This window comes from Phaseolus vulgaris, chromosome 9, assembly GCF_051622355.1.
Source record: "Phaseolus vulgaris cultivar YP4 chromosome 9, ASM5162235v1, whole genome shotgun sequence".
NCBI classification, from domain to species: Eukaryota; Viridiplantae; Streptophyta; class Magnoliopsida; order Fabales; family Fabaceae; genus Phaseolus; species Phaseolus vulgaris.
Window position 1 is genome coordinate 2,683,124 of NC_143506.1, and position 23,326 is coordinate 2,706,449.

At 35.1% G+C, this 23,326-nt stretch overlaps 2 protein-coding genes across 3 annotated transcripts; one reads left to right on the forward strand and one right to left on the reverse strand.

Annotated features, from left to right (window-relative positions):
• Positions 1-1,142: 1,142 nt before the first annotated feature.
• On the reverse strand, positions 1,143-3,923 carry LOC137820568 (uncharacterized). Its single transcript, XM_068624713.2, has one exon. It carries the CDS (start codon positions 3,921-3,923, stop codon positions 1,143-1,145), a length of 2,781 nt encoding a protein of 926 aa, XP_068480814.2.
• An 11,737-nt stretch (positions 3,924-15,660) lies between these two features.
• Positions 15,661-21,709, forward strand: LOC137821166 (SH3 domain-containing protein 2). Of its 2 annotated transcripts, none has more exons than XM_068625633.2 (10): positions 15,661-15,935; positions 17,710-17,832; positions 17,932-18,001; positions 18,504-18,655; positions 19,602-19,703; positions 19,849-20,049; positions 20,160-20,222; positions 20,357-20,509; positions 20,596-20,670; positions 21,332-21,709. In XM_068625633.2, the coding sequence occupies exons 1-10, from the start codon at positions 15,876-15,878 to the stop codon at positions 21,446-21,448; spliced, it is 1,116 nt and encodes a 371-aa protein (XP_068481734.1). In that variant the 5' UTR covers positions 15,661-15,875; the 3' UTR covers positions 21,449-21,709. The 2 variants fall into 2 exon arrangements, with proteins under 2 accessions (XP_068481734.1, XP_090151281.1); XM_090295155.1 differs by having other exon boundaries at positions 15,675-15,935; positions 19,845-20,049.
• Positions 21,710-23,326: the final 1,617 nt, after the last annotated feature.

Genomic DNA, 23,326 nt, shown 5'->3' on the forward strand with positions numbered 1-23,326 from the left:
GCCTCGGCCTCCGTCACACTAGGGTGTCTCAGCCATATTTGTATAACCGACCTCTGATGACTCTTCTTTTTGCTGACCGACAGCTTGGACAGGATGTCTGATGGAAGAGGCCCAAGCACAAGCCCACATGCAAGCCCACCAAAGGGTAGATTTGGGCCAACCATAGAGTTATGGCCAAGAGGATCCAAGAAGACGTTCTTTTACATGTTCAAATGCCATAAACTCTAGTGTAGAGTAGACTTTAATTTCTTGTCAAAATTAGCATAGGAACTTTATTTGTAATTTTCTTAGAATTAATTTTGGCACCTAAAACACCAACCTAGGTAAACTTAGAGTTTCTAAAAAAACCTCTAAATTTACCAAGGCCGGTCTAGAAAAGCCCATGGAGGGGGTGAGCATAAAAACTAGACACACCCCTCCCCATGTGCTCATTTGTGCACCCATGTGCCATGTGCACCCATGTGCTTCACATTTACATTTCATTTGGCTAGCATTAGGGTTGCATTATGGTCCTCCTTAGCCTATAAAAGGAGGAGCCTACACCTTGTATTTTCAAGTTTATTGTGAGTAAAGTTATGCTGCCCATTTGTGCTCAACTTTGCTTCTCCCTAGAATCCTAGGCTCTAAACTTCAATTCCTTCATCTTTTCCCTTGAGCTGGCCGAACCACTCAATATCCATACCTATCATGCACCTACAAGATCAACACCACTCTTAGGAGGATCTTGCTCACTCTCATTCATTGCTTCCGCCCCATACTCTACATTGATTCAAGAAGAAATTCATGAAAATGCCATCAATGTCGGCCCTTTTGTTGTCCTCCCTCGGGATGTGTTCCAAGGGTGCTTTGCTGAAGCGGGCGATGCTATTTCTGGCCGCGTGGTAGTATCGCTGCAGCAGAGGTTCTTTAACTTCGAACTCCCCGTTGACTTGGCCGACCATCACCTGGGAGTCGCTTTTGCATGTCACTTCGCGCGCTCCCATATCGTAGGCTAGGTTTAGTCCAGCGAGCAAGGCCTCGTTCTCGACTTGGTTATTGGTTGCCCGGAAACCAAATTGGAGAGCTTGTTCTAGGAAGAGGTCGCCCGGTCCCTCCAGGACGACTCCCTCTCCACAGGCTGTTTTGTTTGAGGAGCCGTCCACCTAGAGCGTCCACCCGCCCGGGAGGGTGGGCAGTGGTGTCAGCTCGGCCGAGAAGTCGGCCAGGCACTGAGACTTGATGGCGCCCCTCGGCTCGTAGCGTATGTCAAATTCGGAGAGTTCGACTGACCATCCTATCATCCTCCCTGCGAGGTCTGGTTTAGACAAAATTTTAAAAATAGGGTAGTCGGTTCTTACAGTTATGGAGTGATTTTGGAAGTAGGGGTGCATTCGTCTTGCCGTGAGGACCAGTGTGAGAGCCACCTTCTCAATCATCTGGTATCGGGTCTCGGCCGAGTGGAGGGTTCGGCTGACGAAGTATACGGGTATCTCCTCGCCCTCCGTTTCCTGTACCAGGGCAGCGCTGACTGCCTCTTCCGAGACTCCCAGATACACCAGGATTGGGTGGTCGGGCCTCGGCTTCTGGATGACGGCCGGGGATGTGAGGAATTCCTTGAACTGCTTGAAGATTTCCTCGCATTGGTCGTCCCAGGCGAATTTTTTGCCCTTCCGGAGGAGCTGGACCATCGGCCTCGTCCTCTCGGCCAGGCAGGGGACGAACCGGGAGAGGGCGGTCAGCCGCCCTAGGAGCTGTTGTACCTCCTTCACGCTGTTCGAGCTTCTCATGTTGAGTATTGCTTGACACTTGTCGGGGTTGGCCTCTATCCCCCGGTGGGTGAGCATGAAGCCTAGGAACTTCCCTCCCTCGACCCCGAAGGTACATTTTTCGGGGTTGAGCTTCATGTTGACTCCCCTTAAGGCCTTGAAGACTTCGTCCAGGTCTTTCAGGTGTTGATCAAATGAGTCGGACTTCACGACTATGTCGTCCACGTACACCTCTACCGCTCGGCCGATTAGGCCTTTGAAGACTTTGTCCATAAGGCGTTGGTAGGTCGCCCCTGCGTTCTTGAGGCCGAATGGCATGACCTCGTAATAGTAGTTGGCGTCGGCCGTCATGAAGGTCGTTTTCTCCTTGTCCTTCGGGTGCATGCTTATCTGGTTATAGCCAGAGTAAGCGTCCATGAAGCTCATGATTTTGTGGTCGGCCGCCCCATCAACCAGTCGGTCAATGTTCGGAAGTAGGTAGGTGTCCTTCAGACATGCGCTGTTGATGTTTCTGTATTCGACGTACATCCTCCAGTTACCGTTCGGCTTGGTGACCATGACGACGTTGGCCAGCCAGGTCGTGTATTGGGCCTCCCTTATGAATCCGGCCGACAGGAGCTTCTCGGCCTCCTCCTTCGCTGCGAGTCGCTTTTCGTTGCCCAAGTCTCTCTTCTTTTGGGAGATCGGACGGGCTTCCTTGAATATTGACAGTCGGTGGGTGATGACATCCGGGCTCACCCCCGGCATGTCGGCCGGCGTCCATGCGAACATGTCGATATTCTTTTTCAGCGCGGCGTGCATGATCTCGGCCTCAACTGCTGCCAAGGCTGTCCCTACAGCCGTGCTGTGCTCTTCGTCGAGGAGGGGGACTCTCCTCAGCTCCTCTCTTGCCTCTAGCCTGTCCTCGGTCACCCGGGGATCGAGGTCTACCAGTGCCACGGTTGGTTGGACCGCCCTTGGCCGGTCCTTCCTGGGGGAGCGGTTCTTTCGGGAGGATTTTCTCGCCCGAAGGGAAGAGGTGTCGGCCTTTAAAGGCTCCACCCGGAGGCTCTCGGCATAGCACTCTCGTGCTTCTTTCTGGTCTACGTGGACTGTGAGAATGTCCCCTGTCCTCGAAGGGAATTTCATTGCGAGGTGAGGGGTTGATACTATGGCCATCAGCCGGTTGATGGAGGGTCGGTCGAGTAGAATGTTGTAGGAGGTGTTGGCGTCGATGACCAGGTATCGAATTTTGATGGTCCTGGTGCTCTTCCCCTCTCCGAAGGTGGTGTACAAGTCGATATAACCCTTGGTACCCACCCTCTCGCCCGAGAATCCTACCACGTGGTCGTCGTATGGCATCATCTCGGTCTCGGCCATCCTCATAGCCTTGAAAGTTTTCCAGTAAAGGATATCTACCGAACTTCCTTTGTCCACGAGGGTCTTCCGTATGATGAATCGGTCTTTGTCGACCGCTATCACCATCGGGTCGTCTTGCTGGCGGTAGTCTACGCCCTTAAAGTCCTCGTCCGTGAAAGTGATGGGTGGCATCCTCGGTCGGAATGCCACCGCATTCACCTGATGTACCGCCCGGAGGTGTCTCTTCCGAGCGTTGTTCGTGCTTCCTCCTCCGGCGAAGCCGCCGGCTATAGTGTTGATAACCTCTCGGTTACCTCTCTGATTGACCTCCCTGGGGGGATCATCTCTCCGAGGGGGGTCGGCCCTTGCGGGTTGTCGGTCGCCTCTGTTATTTCGGTCATTTCGGTCGCGTTGAGGTGACCTCGTCCGCCTGGGTGGATCCGCCCGGCCGGGTGGGTCTCGGCCATTCCTGACGAAACGACGGAGATGCCCGGCTTGGATAAGTTCCTCGATATTATCCTTAAGGGCCTGACACTCGTCGGTTGAGTGTCCGGTGTTTTGGTGGTACCGACACTGCTTCCTCCGGTCGGCATTATTTGGGCTGGCCACCTTCCTTGGGGGAGGGATCAACTCGGCGTTGAGGGCCTCGTCCAGAATCCTCCCTCTCTCATTCGTTAGGGGTGTGTACCTTGAGAACCGGATCGGTCGGTCTCGGGTATCCCGGCGTCGGTCACTTCTTTGACTCGGCCGCCCCTGGCGATCCTTCTCTTCCTTGTTTTTCTCCACACCGGCCTCGGCACAGGCCTGGTTACGGAATTCTCTTAGCTCTTCCAGCTGCATGTACTTAGCAGCTCTTTTTCTCAGCTCGTCCAGGCTGTCGGCCGGCTTCACAGGTTGTCGGCAAAGGGTCCCGGCCGCAAGGCCGTCAGCATGTGGTGCATGGCGACGTCCAGACTCAGATTCCGGATGCTCATCGCCACTTTACTAAACGTAATTAACAAGGTAATTAACAATAAACCAAGTTGCAAAGGAAATAAGAGAAAACTCCCTTTGTTGTTCCTCCTTTTGGTTAGTGCACTTCTTTGTTGTCTTGATTGTTGATCTCCTAAGTGTTTGTAGTGTTTGTTTCAAGAAAGCTTGTTTCGGCTTTGGCTTTGTCTCCTCCTTAGAATGTTGGCTTTAATTCTCCAATTTCCAGCACCTATTCACAAGGGCTAAACCTTAAACCAAGTCAAATTCCATGCACATAAGCACCAAGGGAGAAATTAAATTCCAACACCCAAAAAGAGAGGTCAAGGAACAAAAGCAAGAAACAAATTTAATTGAAAGAAAACAGTACCACCAAAAGGATTTATAATATGACAACTTAGAAGGAGATTCAAGAAATTAAAGCAAACAATTAAAGGTACTCAATAAAAGGTTGGCACACCAAAAGAATTCCTAAAGAAAAGCACTAGATTAGATGACCAAATAAAAAAACAGCACCACTAGAAAATGTTGTGGGCTAGAAAACGTGTTTGTTCCCCGAATTATGCTGATCTGTATTTTTGGAATTTGGCTCTGAAATTTGTTATGCAAGATATTCAGGATCTTATCTAAAATCTGGCTTTGGATTCACTCAAAACGGATGCACCATTTTTTTTTAATAAATTTTTCAAAATTGGTGTTCGGTTAGGCCAGCTGGAGCGCTCAAGATTTGCACTCTGATTTTGTAAGATTTATCATTTTTTTTCTGTTGCTTCTTTTGACCTAATTCTTTTTTTGTCTTTTCTATAACACTTTAAACTTGCATTTTCCAGAAAATCAGAATTTTTCTATGGGTGGAAATATTTTTCTGGGTTAAAACAGCCAAAACAGAGAAGGTGTAAACAGGGGAATTCTGGAAAACTGAAAAAAACAGCAAGATAACCAAAATTTAACACAATGGAATTGTAAGAACGGAAATTGTGTAAGAACTAAGACACAATTATGAACTCAAACTAAAAATAAAAAAGGCACCAAAGGAGCAAAGAACAGCAGATTCAAACAATTTAAAGAGACCCAAAAGCAAGAAACAACCAAGCCAATAATAGGACTACTAAGAATTGTTGACAAATATGGATTCACATGACTTGACACAACATTTATAGATTCAGAAAATAAAGACTCAAAGCATAAAATGAAGCAAAATTAAGAAAGCAATAAGGACTCAAATTCCTAAAAGAAAAACAGCCACTCAATGGTGTAAGGAATCCTATCACAAGCTGCACAGAATTTGTTCAAGATCAATTGAACAATTGTGCTTTGGTTGGATCTTCCATAAGCACACCAAGAACAATTTAAAAAGTAAAAAACAGCAAGACAAGTATGGAATGTAAATGACAATATGAAATAAAGAAGAACTAAAAATTTAAAAGACCAAGCTACTCATCTTGAAGAACCAAAAGCTCATGATACCAAATGATGGCATTTCATGTGTTCTTCTTGAATCAAAGTAGTAAAAAGTGATGCGGAAGCAATGGGTGAGTGAAACAAAGCCCTCCTAGGAGTTGTGTTGGCTTTGAAGGTGCATGATGAGTGTGGTGTTTGAGTGGTTCGGCCAGCTCAAGGGAGAAAGGTGAAAGGATTGAAGTTTAATTGAGTAAGAGTAATGGGGCGGAAGCAATGAATGAAGGTGAGCAAGATCCTCCTAAGAGTGGTGTTGATCTTGTAGGTGCATGATAGGTATGGGTATTGAGTGGTTCGGCCAGCTCAAGGGAAAAGATGAAGGAATTGAAGTTTAGAGCCTAGGATTCTAGGGAGAAGCAAAGTTGAGCACAAATGGGCAGCATAACTTTACTCACAATAAACTTGAAAATACAAGGTGTAGGCTCCTCCTTTTATAGGCTAAGGAGGACCATAATGCAACCCTAATGCTAGCCAAATGAAATGTAAATGTGAAGCACATGGGTGCACATGGCACATGGGTGCACAAATGAGCACATGGGGAGGGGTGTGTCTAGTTTTTATGCTCACCCCCCCCTCCATGGTCTTTCTAGAATGTTCACACAAATATGCTTTCTACACTACTCTAATTACTAAGCACCCCTAATGGGCCTTTATGTAACAATTACAAAGGTCTTCTCTTCCCAAAATCGTAGCTTTGACCCATGTGTATGTGAAGCTAGACGGTCTAGAAGGAATCCTCATCATGGCCTAGACGCTTCTTATGTAGCCGCTCCTCATCATAGGCTAGACCGTCTAGTCTTGGAGGCTTGGCTTTCATCGTGTGGTGAGCTTGGGCCCTCCTCCATCAGAAAGTGATGAGAATTAAACCATCATTACATTAATGATGAGAATTAACGATGAGCCATTAAAAATATAAAACAATAATAATATAAAATAATGACATTCACAACCCATAATGTAAAAAGGTAACACTTTGATCAAAATAAATAATAAAATAATGAAATTAAATAATATAAACAGGTGGAAACAAGAATACAGTCTCAAAGTTGGATCAAATGAACAAATTATTTAGATGAAGAAAAAAATTATCATAAAGCCAACAACAAACTTTATCTTCTCTATTTAGAACTGATAATACGAAAAAGGAAAACGAATTATCCGGATGAAAACAAAATGGACAGATGAACAAATAAGATGAAGGAAAAAAACATGACAAAGCGAAATACAAACCGTAGATAACATCAAGAGTGGAAACAAAAATACACTTTCAAAGTTAAATCAAATGAACAAAGTAGATGAAGAAAAAAACTATCACAAAGCTAACAACAAACTTTATCTTCTATATTTAGAATTGATAATACGAAAATGGAAAACGAATGATACGGATGGAAACAAAATGGACAAATGAACAAATGAGATGAAGGAAAAAAATATGAAAAAGCCAAAAAGAAACCGTAAATGAGATACAAAAAAATGGACATGATACAGCTGTATGATTAATTTTGACCATATTTTGTACAATAATGGTAGTTAACTTAAACCATCCCAATTTGAACCATATATGGTCTGAAAAAGTAAAGAAACAATACAAAGAATTCACATTTTATTAGTTATTAAGGTCGGACAGATAATGGATTGATATTAGAAGGCCTGATATTAGAGAATCAAGAAGATAAAAAAGTGTTGATCAAGAGTGATCAAGAGTTTTGAAGAATCCAAATCCAAGGTGTTTGATGAAAGGTTGGTGTTGTTACTGTGTGTGGCTGAGATCTGGGTAGATTAAAGTGTGATCCACTCTTTTGTTGAATCTAAAACTGATGTGAATTGAAACCTTTTTTGAATTAGATGTTTTTCCAACTAAGTGAAAAAACAACCTGTTGTTTTGTCGAATCAACCAGTTGTTTTGCTCTTAGAGATTTTGGAAAAAGTTGAAAGTTGTTTGACTTAGGGATCATTGGCAGTTACTTGTCTTATCAATGGTTGATAAAATTGTTGTGTGGTAAATAGTCGCATTCGTATATGCTTCTGAATGATTTTATACAGGGAGGAGTAACACATTTACGAATGCGGCTATTACCTTAGACGTATTAGTGTTTGTAATACAATTTTATGAATATATAAAATTTGATTATATGAATTTATGTATTTGTCTGACTGGATTATAATTGAACAGGTTAATTTATATAGGAATTAGCATTAAACATATTGAACTAAAAAAATCACGATTTACAACGGCGACTATTTACCATAGCCGTATTTATAAATCCAGCGCAAGATTTATAAATGCGGCTCTTTACTATAGCGTCGCATTCGTAAATGTCATTTATAAATACATCTAAGGTAATAGTCGCATTCGTAAATGCGTTACTCCTCCCTGCATAAAATCATTCAGAAGCATATACGAATACGACTATTTATCATAGTCACATTTATAAATGATATTTACAAATGCGACTAATTAGCCGCCTTCTTATATCTTCGATTTAAGACTATGTGTACAACAAATACGACTATATAACCGCTATTTTAAATATAAATTAGTCATCGTTGTTTTACCTTTCTGCACCATACAACACATTTTTTTTCATAACTTTAAGTCAAAAGATCAGTTGAATCCATAACTAATTTTATATGTATAAAAAAAAATATTTCTCTACTTTAAACAATTGATTTTTCTTGTAGTTTCTCAATTATAAAAAAAATCAATAACTTTTCATCCCATAAACTTATAAAAATATTACATGTGAACTCCTTCCTTTTGAAATAATTGCACCCATCTCGCAGAGTTAATAACGTTTTTTTGTGTGCCTAGATGTAAATCTAAAAAAAACATGTCAAAATTTATGAAATTTTCAACAGTTTAAAATACGAAAAGAATTAGAGCAAATCTTAAAAAGTTATAATTTACTCTATTTATTTTATCATTTAATAATTCTATACAAAATATATTTTTAATCAATAAACAGTTTATACGTTTTTTAATTATGTCTTTTCCATTTTTATACAATTATATGGATTCGGAGATTTAAAATAAGTTTTAAAAGACAAAAATATCTACTATAACTTTCTTACTACGGGCACACATGTAATTTCGTTTAAAAATGGACTAAATTTTGAAACTTTTAGTATTTCTCTATGTAATTTGGCCTTTTACATCCTAGATACTTATAGATTTTTTAAATTAAATTTAAAATAGTTATTTCAAATACAAACAGTAGTATAAATTCAATTTAAAACTATATTTTAAATGAAAACTATAATAAAATATTAATGCAAAGTAATTTAATCCCTAAAAATAAGTTCAAATAACGAACATCACACGATATATATTTAAAACTAATAACTTTTTTAAATAATTTAATTTTATAAGAATAAATAAATAAAATAAATTTTAAACACTTTTTAATCGTTCATGTTTTTCATTAATAATTTTATTTTATTATTTAATTCCTTTTAAAATATTCAAACTGTAATTTAGCAATCAATAATAAATATATAAAGATTGAATACTATAGTATTTATATCTACGATTAATTAATAAATAAGTAATTATTTTTTTATATTCATAAATACCCATTCAAAATATTTATCTAGTAATAACAAGTTTTACCCTAAACATTTAAGGATTTAAGGAGTTAGAGGTACATCATATTTCCCACAAAATACAAATTCAATAAAATATTTTTTTATATATATAAAAAGCTTTCATGTGCATAAATCAATAAAATATATTTGATATAAAATTGATTGCATTTTAACTAAATCAAATTTATTTAAATTTTTCAATTCGATTTATATTAGTTAAAATTTATATTAAATATACTTTGTAATTAGATTAAATTTTATTTGGGATCGACTTAATCAATATGATACGAGATTAAATCAACTTAACTTGACACCCCAACTTGTTATTGACTTGATGAATCAGTTGGATATGGGTTCAAATTAACTTGGTTTGACTTAGCTTGGTCATCTTAATCTTCTTTGAGTCCAAATTGGTTTAGACCCAACCATAATCGATTAAATATATAAACTAACCAAATCTAGTTCAAATCAAACTCGTTGTTGACCTGGGTCAAATAAAACTAGATTGAACGTGAGCAAGATTGACTTAGCTCGATTTGACATGGGATCAACCTAACATAGCTTGACATGACCTCAGCCTAATGTAGGTCTGATGTCTCAACTCAACACAGACCAACTTAAGGCCAACAGCCGATCCATCACAATCCCACCTAGGCCCAACTTGACTTGAATCAAATTGAACTCGGTTCAACCTGAACTCAACCTAACATGGTCTAACCAAACTCGATTGAACATGGGTCTATCTCAACTTGTATCAACTTGATGTGAGATCGACTTGACATAATTTGATCAACCCCTTATAGGCTTGATGACTCGACCCAACACAAGCCAAACTCAACTTGTCCAAACCTGACCCAATCTGTCTTCTCCCACTTGGGTCCGACTCGAGTTGGACCTGACTGAACTTGACTCAACATGGGCCTAGCCAACCTATGTTAAATGTGGTCACATCCTAAATCGGTTTGAAATGGATCTAAGTCGAATCGGCTCAATCTAGATTCAAACTAACTTAGCTCGACCTATACCTGAAATTACTCGACACAACCTAACCCCATGTCGCATCGACTTGACCTATCTTTAGACTGACTAACTTGACTTAGGCTCAAGATGACTCGACTTCATCTAGTCCTAATCAAGTTTTTATCAAATAAGGACCAACCTAAACCTAGCTCAACTCAATTAAATGTAGGTTAGTCCTAACTCATCTCTACCTATGCTAGGATAGACTAAACTCAACCTGGACAAAGACTCACTAAACTCAACCTAGACAAAGACTGACTCAATTTAATTTGGACTTAGATTAACTTAACTTGATTTTGACTATGAACTACTTTAATGGAATCTAACTTGACCTAATATTTCATTAGATAAAATGACCTAAATGTACATTGATTTAGGATTTTAAAAAATCCAATAAATTATTCAATTTATATAATATCTAAATCCAATAAAATAGTTTAGATTTTAAATATAAAAACATAAATTTAAATTTAAAATAAATCTATTCAAATAAAATTAAAGTAATATGAATTTAGATTAGCTATTTAATTTTTTTTTCTTACCCTTGATTCAACTACACAAAATTTAAGTCATGCTATAGGACATTTTGCATTATATACTATTTGAAAGTGCAATGTAATTGATTTTTTTTACAAACTTTTATAAAAGAAATGAAGAAAATTATTTTTATAATTCATGCATAAACTAAAACTGATTTTTTAAAAGATAAATATTTCCCTTAATTATTAATTAATTTATAAAATAATTTTAAAAGATGGAAAACATATTTATTATTTTCGTAAGATATTTTAAAGAGATTTATGAAAATATATCTTCAACATTTATTTTCTACCTTCTCCATTCTCCATCTAGGTGGCACGACTCCTCGAATTGGATCACCCAATGCCTTTTTTTAAAATTAAAATTCATGACAAATTATCGTTTAGGTTGTTAGTTTGCTTTTGTACTAATCTTTGACGAGAATTTGATAATTAAAATTTAAAAATATATTTAATCAACTTTATTTCTTCTCTACCCCTACTCTCCTATAGTAATGACATTAGGAACTTGCCTTTCAAATTACACAATATATGGAATCACATCATAAATTATTGTTATGGTTAATAATTTGCTTGACTCTCGAGGGAGATTTTTTGTTATATGTAATGATTTGCTCGTAATCACACTGTCTTTCAAATTACACAAAACACATTTTGTCGTAATTTTTTACAAGTATCAAAACCATTTTTTGTTATAAATACTAAAAGGACAATGTAATGATCACTCACTTGATCTTTGCATTTGAATTGGGCTTTACAAACAAATAATGACACAGACGCAATGGTGCTTCTGTGATTTATGTGAGCATTTTTAAACCAAAACCAAAATACAAAAAGTAAGACCTTAAGTTAAGCATAACTTCATAAAAGTTATGAAATTATATATTTTTTTATATGTTTACTTTATAAAAGTCATTCTGTTACAAACTTTACTTAAAATAGCTGTTTAGTCCTTAATTATTATTTTTATTTTAGTGTCATTAATTTTCAGTATTCTATTTTGATCGCTATATTTTTTTCTGCTAAATTTGATATATAACTTACCAACAAAGACCAAAGTCAAACAGAGATTCAATAGGAACAGAAAGAAACAAAAATGGAAAAACGACAAGACAGTTCCTGTAGGAACTTAAAATGAATTTCAATTTCAGTACTTAAATGTCTACTTCTATCAACAATATTCAATTCTTGGTCAATTAAATCGCTACTCTGAGTTTGCGGCGTCTTTGGATAATGCTTCTTCGGAACATGAGTTAACAATCTTTATAAAGCTTTGCTTCACTCACATAAAACATAAAGCTCAATAACTTAACTAATAATATGGGATTTCTTAAGTAAATTTATTAGCAAGTTTTAGAGAAAAAAAATAGTTTATTTTTTCATCATAATATTGCAACAAAAATCGTACAATTATAGCATCATTTTGGTGTCTCTCCATTTCATGTCTAAGTCATATGTTTGTAAAACAATTTTTTATCTATGATATGAATTACTCAATCTCATAATTTTTTTTTATCAATTTACTTAATACACATTACTAATCCAAGAACCCAAACAAATAAAAATGAAAAAGATAATTGTACTACCGGGTGGCCGAGAAGCCGACTAGCCGACTAGCCGACAAAGTTAACAGCCAAACACGTACAAAAATAAACCAGGTTAAGCGCAAAGCATGATTAGGGTGCAATTGGACTTCCAACTGGACTCGAATGCAGGCCCACAACAGTCAGAACTCATCCACAGTAGTGTAAATAGAGGGAGAGACACAACACTCGAGGTAACTATTCATTCCCTATTCCTCTGGTACCTAGCTCTCAGACTGACTTAATTGTCGGAGTGTCATCGCAGGTACTCCCCCATCGCGTCTAGACCAAAGGAGATCCAGCCGAAAGAAGTCTAACCGTAAAACCGAGAAGACGAGAAGATTACAATAAGAAGAAGTGTTCTGCAGGATTCTAGAGTTCTAGTTCTGTAGGAACAATAATTATTTAGAAAAATTATATTTATAATAAAAACTTCCTCAGATCGAATCAAGAATAAAACAGGATTTCGTCTAAAAGATCAGGTTAACAAGACTTTATCTAAAGAAAATGTCTCTTTCAATAAAATAAACTATTTTCAAAAAGATACAAATTAATTAATCTAAGAAGGGTTTGTTATGATGTTCTTGTTATAAGAATATGTGAATATTTGACCTTTTCCTGTTGCTATACGTTGATGAATAAAATAAGGTAATTAAGTTATGATGAAGGCCTGGTTGTCAAGTTGTTATGTGCTAGATTTCATGGGTTGAGCTTTTTGTGACGTAAAAGTAGCTAAAGGAACATTGAACTTAGCTATATGTGATCACATTAGAAAGATAGATTTTGATTATGACTTGAGTTTTCTTCCTCTCGAAGACCATGTCAAGTTCAACGCCTTCAAATCTGAAGCCATGATTAATGAATGCAAAAAATATCACAGCACTTGGTAAGATGATTGCTATAGTTCGACGAGTTCAAGGATTTTATTTAAGGGCGTTTCTTACTGCACCTCCATAATTTTGACTCAACCTTTATAGGTCTGAAAAAAATATAATTTTATCTTTAAAATAATATATTTCCGATTTTATAATTTCAAATTTTATTTTTTTCTATTTACATTTTCAATCTGAAACTTTTTTTTATATTAAAAAAATCATTTTGGATTACAATATCCTGAAAGATATTTTTGAATTTGGAAAGATATTTTTGAATTTGGAAAGATATTTTTGAATTTGGAAATATATTACTGATTATATATTCGTAACACACCTTATTATAATATATATTTATTTTAGATTGTATAATTTGGAAGGTAAATTTGGTTATGAAATTGTCTTTCAAATTATACAATCGAGATTGTTAGTTCAAAATAAGTTACAAATTGGATAGTTTGGAAGATATTTTTTATATGGATTACATTAAGGAGTGTTATAAATTCTACAATTCATAATGCATATTACACTAAGGGGTGTTACGAATTGTACAATCCCATGAAAAAAAAAAAAACTCTAAAAACACTACAAAACTTACTTCAATCACCAATATTTACCATTACGACCATTATAAGCATTCTAAGTTACTTGAAAGAATAAGACATCACACTCTCCATCAATAAAATATCCTAACACAAAAGGATAAGGTTTGAATTATAAAAAAAATAAAACATGTAGGAAGAAGGGATTATAAAAAAATAAAACATGTAGGAAGAAGGGATGGAGATGGCGGGAAGAATTTGGCTTTATTTAAGTACCACGTTAGAGGATTGTTTCTTCTTGCACCTCCATAAATTTTTGCATTTGTTCCTATGTAATATTTTGGATTATGTAATCTGGAAGTCATTTTCCAAACTCATAATTAGCTTATGGATTACATAATCCGAAAGCCTTTTCTTCATATGCACTATTAGTTGTCGGATTACATAATCTGAAAGTATTTTTTACCTTCCAATCTGGAAGCCTTTTTTCAAATGCATTTATGGATTACATAATCCGGAAGCCACTCTCAAATCCAAACTTCTGGATTATATAATCCGGAATACCATTTTTTAAAGATATATTCCGGATTATATAATCTATAAGCTATTTTCGAATTCGAGATTAACTTTCGGATTATGTAATATGAAATATGGGGGTGGCATAAGAAGGATAAAACCACATTTTCATGTTTTGTATGGGGGTGTGAGAAGAACATATGGAGGTGCAGGAAGAAAGATTCACGTTAGAGTTATAGTGTGAGAACCTGGCCCAACAGGCCCATCTCTTTTTACCCTTTTCTTTCTTCTGTTTAATATTTTTATGCGTATGCTTTTCTCTCTACACCTCCTTCCAACCACTCTATTCAATCATGATTTAATTTTATTGTAATTATTGTATCTTATTTTGACTACTTTAACCAGTACCAAGTTTGAAATAAATGGAGATAAAATATCAACCAATTTCATCCAAACATATTAAAAAATATATATAACTATACATATATATAGTTTGAATAATTTTAAATATAAATTTAATTAAATTAGAAACTAAATATTAATTATCTTTAATATATAATGGATGATTCATATTCCATTAGCACTTGTGTAATATTAGTTGTTATAGATGTTTAGTATTATTTTCAATTTTGGGGAAAAATACTGACTATTAAATTCTTTAATGTAATTAATTTTTCTAATTAACAAAAATCCTATAAAATGTTAGTAATCATTGAATTCAAAAATATACATTCACTGACCATAAAAATACTACTTGTAACAAGTGTTTAAAAGAGTTACATATTTTTTTCCAAAAAGTATATAACTAATGAAATAAATAGTTGCTGCTTAAAAAAAGAAATAAATAGTTGTGAAGTTACCTTCCTTAAAAAAATGATTTCTTTAATGGGATAACGTAATAATTTATGTTAATAAATTATTTCAAACTTAATAAAATTAGACTTAAATTTTTATTTCTATTAATTTAACTAAAAATACCATTAAATGTTAAAATGCACTAAATTAAATTCTAATTATATTTATTCTTAAAATAATTATATACGTCGTTGTTAGAAATTCATTAAATTGTAATGTTTAAACACGTGAAGGCTTGACATGTTCGCCCATTCAAATCCAGTTATTACTTTGTACCACTTTTTCAGAGCGAGATAAGTAAGATAAGAAAAAGGGTCAAATTACATTTTCTTAATTTGTAATACGTAATTTTGGTTTTGTTTATTTTCTAAAATTTAAGTTTATACGTTTCAAAAACTTTATAATTTAATCCAAATTTTCAATTTTGTATATATTTTTATAGTTGACTTAACATATTGCTTTAAAATACTATTTAATGAATTAAATTTAAAAAAAGTAAAAAAATATGTAAATTTGACAAATGAATCAAATATATAGAATTTTAAAAATCTCAGACCAAAATTATAGAAAATTTTAAAAAATAAATAAAACTGTTATGTAAGTAAAATATAATGTATAATTATATATATTAAAAAACCAAGCAAGGTGTCTAGGGGAAGGAAGAAACAAAGTGACTGTCCATGACATATAGAATGTAATAATTTCCAGCGCAATTTTGAAAAACCTCTGTCTGTCCCTTTTCTTTGTTCTCTTCTCTGTGATATTCAAACACCGTTGCTGCTGGTGCTTCGGTTGAAATCAAATCAACACTGTGCACTGCGGTGGAAGATTCGATAAAAAAAAGGATTTCTGAATGGAAGCTATCAGAAAGCAAGCCTCCAAGCTTCGAGAACAGGTCGCTCGCCAACAGCAGGTTCCTTCTCTTTCTCTCTCTCTTTCGTTCTCTGAATAAAACCTATTTCAGTTGCCAGATCTTTCTCCGATCAACGCAAATGCATCCCTTCCAATAGATCAACACAAGTACGCGCCTCTTAAATTCGATTAGGATAATTATTTTCTTCGCACCGATAATTCCGAGTTCTGACCAACCTTGTCGTACACTTGCATTGCGGGAAGGGTTTAGAAATTTTGTAATGATTGATTTGCCAAATTCTTAGAATAATAAGCTTAATTTTAAGCTGTTACGTCGCCGATTTCGGAAACGCTGCATAGATTAGAACTTGATGCTGATTAAGCAATTCGTTCAGTAATATTAAGTTTATTCGTGAAATAAGCTTTTTGAAATAACTGAACTTTTAGATTTTTTTGTATTGATCTGATGGTATCCTGAAGGGAAGGTGGCTTGAATATTTGGCTAGTTGCTTGGACTGGAAACGCGCTTGGTAATCAAGTACATTGTTTAGGGTAAAATGTATTTTTATTCCCTAAAATATGGATTAATTTGGATTTAGTGGTCTAGAAAGTTTTTGTTATTGTTTTTAGTTCTTTCTCGTCCTTTATTACCAATAGTGATGATGTATGTGACAAGCATCCACCGCAGAACGGCCACTTACTAATATGTTGGTGCCGCTAGATGTGTGTAGCAATTCTACGGAGTGGTGACAGGAACCATTTAGAAAAAATCTATGATAACCAAAATCAACAAAAGAATTTTGAAGGGCCACAACTAAATGAAGGCAAATTTGTTACTCTATGATATTGTATTGCATGGCATGAGTATAAGGATATGGTTACAAGCATTGCATTCAATGAATACAATTACAATACAGACACACATGATCATTTATAAAAAAAAATCTACATGCAAACATGTTTAGTTATTACTATAGAATATTTGAAAATATGCATTTATATTTGAGGAAGCACAAACACTTCTAAATAGTTGTTGACTAGTGATGTCATTTGTAGCTGTATAAATCAAACTGCTACTAATCTTGGACATTGCATCAACGCTTAAAATACCTTTACTTGTACTGTTATGATTTGATTATTTTTATTCATATCCCAATCTTCTGTGCTGTATTTGAGCCTATTAGTTATACACATGTAATGTAAAAAATTAGTGTTATATTTTAATCCTATCTTATGTTCATTCCAAAAGATAAAAGGGTAAAAATATTTCCTTGTGTTTAAAGGCCAATTTTCATGTCTTAGCATCTGATTGAATGCATTTCTGAGCAAAAGTCCAGAAAATATAAGATAATCTTAGAGGCACTGCTATTACTATCCTACGCAGAGATTAATCACACAAAGGCACACTGCCATGCAATTTACTGCCCTCCTAAGCCATAATGCTGGGATGAATATTAATTGGGTCTATAGATATGGCCTTGGCTCCTCCTACCACAAACAGGAAAGTAAAAGAAAGTAAATTTTGAAGACAAATAGATTACACTCAATACTGTTTTACAATATCAGTAACCTGTCCCTGAGAGACATTGGAACACTTAATTAAAGAGATTTCATTCATTTGACTATGATCTGCAATATGACGATTACCACTTTTCTTTAGAGGATACATCATCCTCCCTCATGGTTGTTCTTATTCTCTCCTTTCTATCATGTATTTTCTTGAGTTATTTTTTATGGTAGGATTCAATACATCTCATGCTCCTTTACCTGCTAGCTAATCCTTAGTTTTGCTTTCTTCCCCTATTGAGGTTTTAACCACAATTATTGCTATTTAGGCTGTACTTAAACAGTTTGGGGCTGGGGGATATGGAGGTTCAGATAATATGGTTACTGATGAGGTGGAACTTCAACAACATCAGAAACTTGAGAAGCTTTACATATCAACACGGGCTGGAAAGGTTATTTGGTTTTTCTGTACCAATCCTCTATTTTTGTTGATTTTTTTAACTCTACTTATACGCTCCCTCCTTGACTGATATGAATTTTTTTTTTTCCAGCATTATCAAAGGGATATTGTTCGTGGTGTGGAAGGTTATATTGTAACTGGATCCAAACAAGTTGAAATAGGTCCGTAATTTTGGTTGGTGAAATTTTATTTGTAGTTGGGTTTCGGGAAAAGAGTTTATGACATTATGTTAGAGAAGAAAAAGGAGGATGGGATGTTAATTGTGTGTTTATAATTAAAGAAATAGGAGTGCTGCTAGAAGGAATGAGAGAACAATGATAGGAGAGGTAATAGAATGTACACTAGACAGAAAGCTATTGAAGAAGATAACTGTGCGGTAAGGGGAGAGGAATAGGAATGTGAATGAGCGGAAGTGGGGAATAATGGCAAGGCAGAACAGAATTTTTGGGAGTAAGTTGGTAGCTTAGGCCAGCGAGGGTATAATCAGCTATGATTGTTATCTCATATTTCTGCATTTCTTTTCTGGCATGCGTTTCCATATGTTGAGCTGTTTTTTCCCTGTAACGGAGATTTTCTCCCTGAGTTAAACTGTTATTTAATTTAAATACCACCTCCTATGAGTATTGTTATTAAATTACCACTATACTTGTTGTTATTTAACAGGAACAAAGTTATCAGAAGATAGCAGGAAATATGGTGCAGATAATACATGTACCAGTGGTAGCACATTATCTAGAGCAGCACTAAACTATGCACGTGCCCGTGCGCAAATGGAGAAGGAGCGTGGGAGCTTACTAAAAGCACTTGGAACACAGGTAAAAAATGCCCTAGCAAATGCACACTCATAAATCATAGGGTTCTGAAGTTAACAAGTTTATGCCAGTACATGTGATTTTGTGCCAGAGTAATGTGGACCAAAGCATCTTAAAATACAAGCGTGGTTATATATTATCACTGCTTGGATGGATAGTACATATATTCCAGTTTTGCTGCCTTATTTTTAATCCAAGATCCACTGTCCCTAGCGAAGCAGTGAAATATCAAGCAGTTTCCTGAATCCTCCGAGTAATTTATTCACATGAAATTTAATTATTGATACTTATTTTACTTTATACATTTCTACCATTTCCCTTTTGAGATATTACATTTTGTAGCTTCTGTTATATTGTACATATTGCACACCATTATTGTGCCTGGTAAAGATAAGTAGGAATAATAGGGGTTTATCACATTAACCTATATCTTCGGTTTATGCATGAGTCCATCATACAGCCATTGATAGTTTTATGATTGAAGGGTTCAGCTCTGGCTTCATACATGTAATTCTTGGATTTATCCCTAACTAAACTGTTCTATCTAAAATGAATAAGATACATAATTATAGATATTTAAATGAGAGCCCTAGTTACTGTAATAACATTGTGGCTTTGTGACCTAGGCCACAGTTTCAAATTCAAGGAAGCCCCATCTCCAATTGCAAGGGTAAATTATGTACATATATATCCTTCCCTGACAGACCCTGTTTGCTGGGAGCCTCGTACATTTCTATAGATGTTCAGATTTGGATTCACTGATTTAATGCCTGGATTCCATCCTACTGATTTTCTTTTTTATCCTGGATGGCCATGGATATTCAAATCCATTTACCGTTTTAATTGAATTTAATAGTAATTGGACGTATACATTCACTGTGTTAGTCTTTCTTGCTTGTTGACCTAATGTCTCGGACAGTGAACATTTTCAGTTTTGGTTGATTCTTAGGTTGCAGAGCCCTTAAGAGCAATGGTGATGGGAGCACCATTGGAGGATGCTCGGCATCTTGCTCAACGATATGACAGAATGCGGCAGGAAGCCGAGGCCCAGGTATCTGTAAATTTATGTTTCATTTTATTGTATATTTTCCATTTGTCACCAGCTTACATTTTGGTAAATGTCCAAATAAGTAAATATTTCATCGATAATTTTTTCTGTGTACTTTGTAATTACTATGTCTTTTAAACCTAGACAGGCTATTGAAGTTTCCAAACGCCAGGCAAAAGTAAGAGAAACACCAGGCAATACTGAGAATGCTATGAAGCTGGAAGCAGCTGAAGCAAAGCTGCAAGACCTGAAGACAAACATGGCCATATTGGGAAAAGAAGCAGCTGCTGCAATGGCTGCTGTTGAAGCGCAGCAACAGAGGTTAACCCTCCAGCGTATTATAGCTATGGTATTTGCCGTTTTACCATATGATGTTGCAGTTCTTATGTTTTAAAATCTTGGATCTGAGTTATCGGAAATTATTACTCTTGAATCCAATGTTCTATTTCTAATATTAAGGTTGAAGCAGAGCGAGCCTATCATCAAAGAGTACTCCAAATACTTGATCAGCTTGAGGGAGAGGTAAGCCATTGTATCCGTTGGTCATTTTTTCATCATCTTCTCAATATAAAAGTCAAATATGCCATTAGAAAGTTACATCATTTTCTTTTGCCATCGACATATGATTGCATGCCATATTTATATTTGAATAATAGATGATATCAGAACGACAGCGAATTGAAGCCCCTCCTACCCCAAGCGTGGATAACAGCACGCCACCACCTCCATCATATGAAGAAGTAAATGGCGTATATGCTTCTCAAGCACATAATGGCTCAACAGATAGTATGGGTTACTTCTTAGGAGAGGTTAGATTTTTTCTTTTACAAAAATTAGATATTCTGCTAAAAAATAAGTGACTGCTTAATTTACTTTCTGCTGTTTACTCGTGCAGGTTTTATTTCCCTACCATGCGGAGTCAGAAGTTGAATTGAATCTATCAGTTGGGGATTATATTGTTGTTAGAAAGGTTTGTCACTTACCAAGTCTATCATTACAGCTTTTGGTGAACCAAAGGATGTCATTTTATTTGAAGGAATCAAACCAGTATCATCTACTGCATATCTCCAGCACCATGTTCTCTGCGGCTAAAATCTGAACCATTTATTTACATTCTCTCTATTTCTTTTAGTACTATGTACCAACTAATCAACGGCTGAGATTTGGCTGTAGACAACTTGCTGCAGAGGATCTGATTTGGAATCTGTTTTTTTTCTGGGGGGAGGGTGTTTTATATATGGATTGTTCTGGTCTTTACAGACCTGTTAAATAAAATTTTTGAAATTGACTCGTGAAAAGGCAGTAAAATACAAGTATACCAAAATGTAATAGTCAGACCCTCAGTTTAAGCATCAGACAGAATAGGCAATCTAATATGATATCGGAAAACAGTTGATCAATGAATGATTAACACTACCATGATTGTTTGGTCATTTGCTTGTACCTTGTGTCATAACATACTTGTCTTGGCTATAAAGGAATTGTGGTCCTGCAAGAGCCTGTATCTCTTATTTATCACATTCGTGTTATATTTAAAAGAAATTTTGGTTGTGGTGGTGGTGGTGGTGGTGGTGGGGACAAATTACCCTAAAATCATTTTAAATTGTTCCTAATATGACTCTGATTGACAGGTGACGAACAATGGATGGGCCGAGGGCGAATGCAAAGGGAAAGCAGGTTGGTTTCCGTTTGGATACATTGAAAGAAGGGAGCGAGTCCTTGCAAGCAAGGTGGCCGAAGTGTTTTGATTTTTTTTTCTGCTGAGCAGGGTTGAGTTGGTGGCTTCTTCCCTCAGGGGTTTTGTATGTTTGTATGTTTTGGTTTGTGCTTCGTGGATAATGTGTGCTTAGCATACACCAATCCATTTGTGATATATAGATGACAGCTTCTTTTCTTGTGATTATCAGTTGATTTATGCAGTATTAAAATCATTTGTAGCTATGAATTCCTTCAAGTATTAAAATATTTATTCTCCTACCCGTGTTTAAGAAAAAAGATTCGTAGCTAAATCCATTTGAATGAATAACTTCACTATCCATAGTCATATACGATCGGTACTTGTATATTTCAATTTGGGTTTTTTCCACTTTTTAATTAAATTAACTAGAATGATTTTCTTTTTAATGTGTTGTTTTTCAGGAGTTGTTCCGCTGGTTATTTTTCTTGCTTAGTTATTTTCAGCATTCCTGTTTTGATCTGGTTTTGAGCCTACATTTATTACTAAACTTAATAATTAAAAGGTACATGTTTGTTTTCAAATTATTAATTATATTAGAATAATTAAACTAATTGTAAATAATTTAATACATACATCATATTTTGACTTTATAATAAATAGTTTATATTGTAACATAAGGTCATTTATAATTACTGATATCTTGTTAAATGTTGAAATTTAATTTGAAAATGAAAATTGAAAGGATAAATTGAAAGGGGTAGATGATTAAGAAAATAAAGTATAATTTTATCGTACGTGGGTAAAACAATAATGGTTTAAGATAATTGAAAATATTTTTTTGGAATAGTTAAATTAAATTAAATTTGAAATCAAAAGTAAGAAATGTATTGAAAATGATTAAAAATTTAAAAGATGAAACTAAAAATAGGATTAAGATATGTGGCTTGTAAATAAGTTCTTAAATTGTCTCCTATTATGCAAGAAAAGTTCTTAAAATTGCTCCTGTTGAACGGTGTAAATTTAAATTTATTATAGAAAATTAGATTAATTATGAAAAAAAGTAACAAAATAAGATCACAATTAATATTTGAAATATTTGTAACTTGGTCATTAGATAGAAGAATAAGGAGCAATGATTGTATTTATCCTTGTATGCGCTAAATTTTACGCATTTCATAATATTTTTATTAAATTTCTTTGGATATATATTTTTCTGAAACTCTCAATTGTTTGGGACATACACGTCGTCCTTGAACTGTATTGTACTGGTATTTGGTGGAAAAAAAATGAGAAATTGATAAGAAAATGGCATACATGAAATTGAAATGATCAATATTTGAGTGAGGGGTGAAATTTCAAAATTTATATCGAAATAAGAAAACGTAAATGTGTGAATTAATCTAAAATAGTTTTTTAATTTTCAAATATTTAATTTTTAAGAACTTATTATTTGAATTCTAGTTCTAGTAAATTTTGCAGTCACAAAACTTAAAACCTATTGAAATTTTCAGTTTTCACAGACCAACTTATAAGTCGGCTAGTGATTAAATCAAGTGAGTTATACAAGTGTACCAAATTCAGTGAATTGATGGATCTCTTCAATAACGCTCACTTTATAATAAATTAGAAAAAATTCAATATTTCAGTACAACTAAGTTGCCTTACTAAATTTAAAATAATATATATAAAAAGTATAAAAAATACAGATAGATAAATATTAAATCAAAATCAAAATTGTGTAGAAAAACTGCGGATAAAAAATTACAGATAGTTAAATATTAAGAGATTAAATTACGAAAATAATAGAAATCAAAATTCAGGTTTCATAAAATATAGAAACAATAAAATTCTAAATTACATTGAATATTTTTACACATAAACATGTACTGTTTTCTCCTTTGAATAATTATACATTAAAGAAAATTTAAATAAAATAATTAAGAAAGCA

Bases quoted from the DNA above. Each gene is read 5' to 3' on its own strand.
- LOC137820568 (XM_068624713.2), bottom strand. From the start codon at position 3,923: ATGCAGCTGGAAGAGCTAAGAGAATTCCGTAACCAGGCCTGTGCCGAG.
- LOC137821166 (XM_068625633.2), top strand. From the start codon at position 15,876: ATGGAAGCTATCAGAAAGCAAGCCTCCAAGCTTCGAGAACAGGTCGCT. The intron at 18,656-19,601 runs GTAAAAAATGCC...GTTGATTCTTAG, and splicing joins TAAAAGCACTTGGAACACAG to GTTGCAGAGCCCTTAAGAGC. The intron at 20,671-21,331 runs GTTTGTCACTTA...TCTGATTGACAG, and splicing joins ATTATATTGTTGTTAGAAAG to GTGACGAACAATGGATGGGC.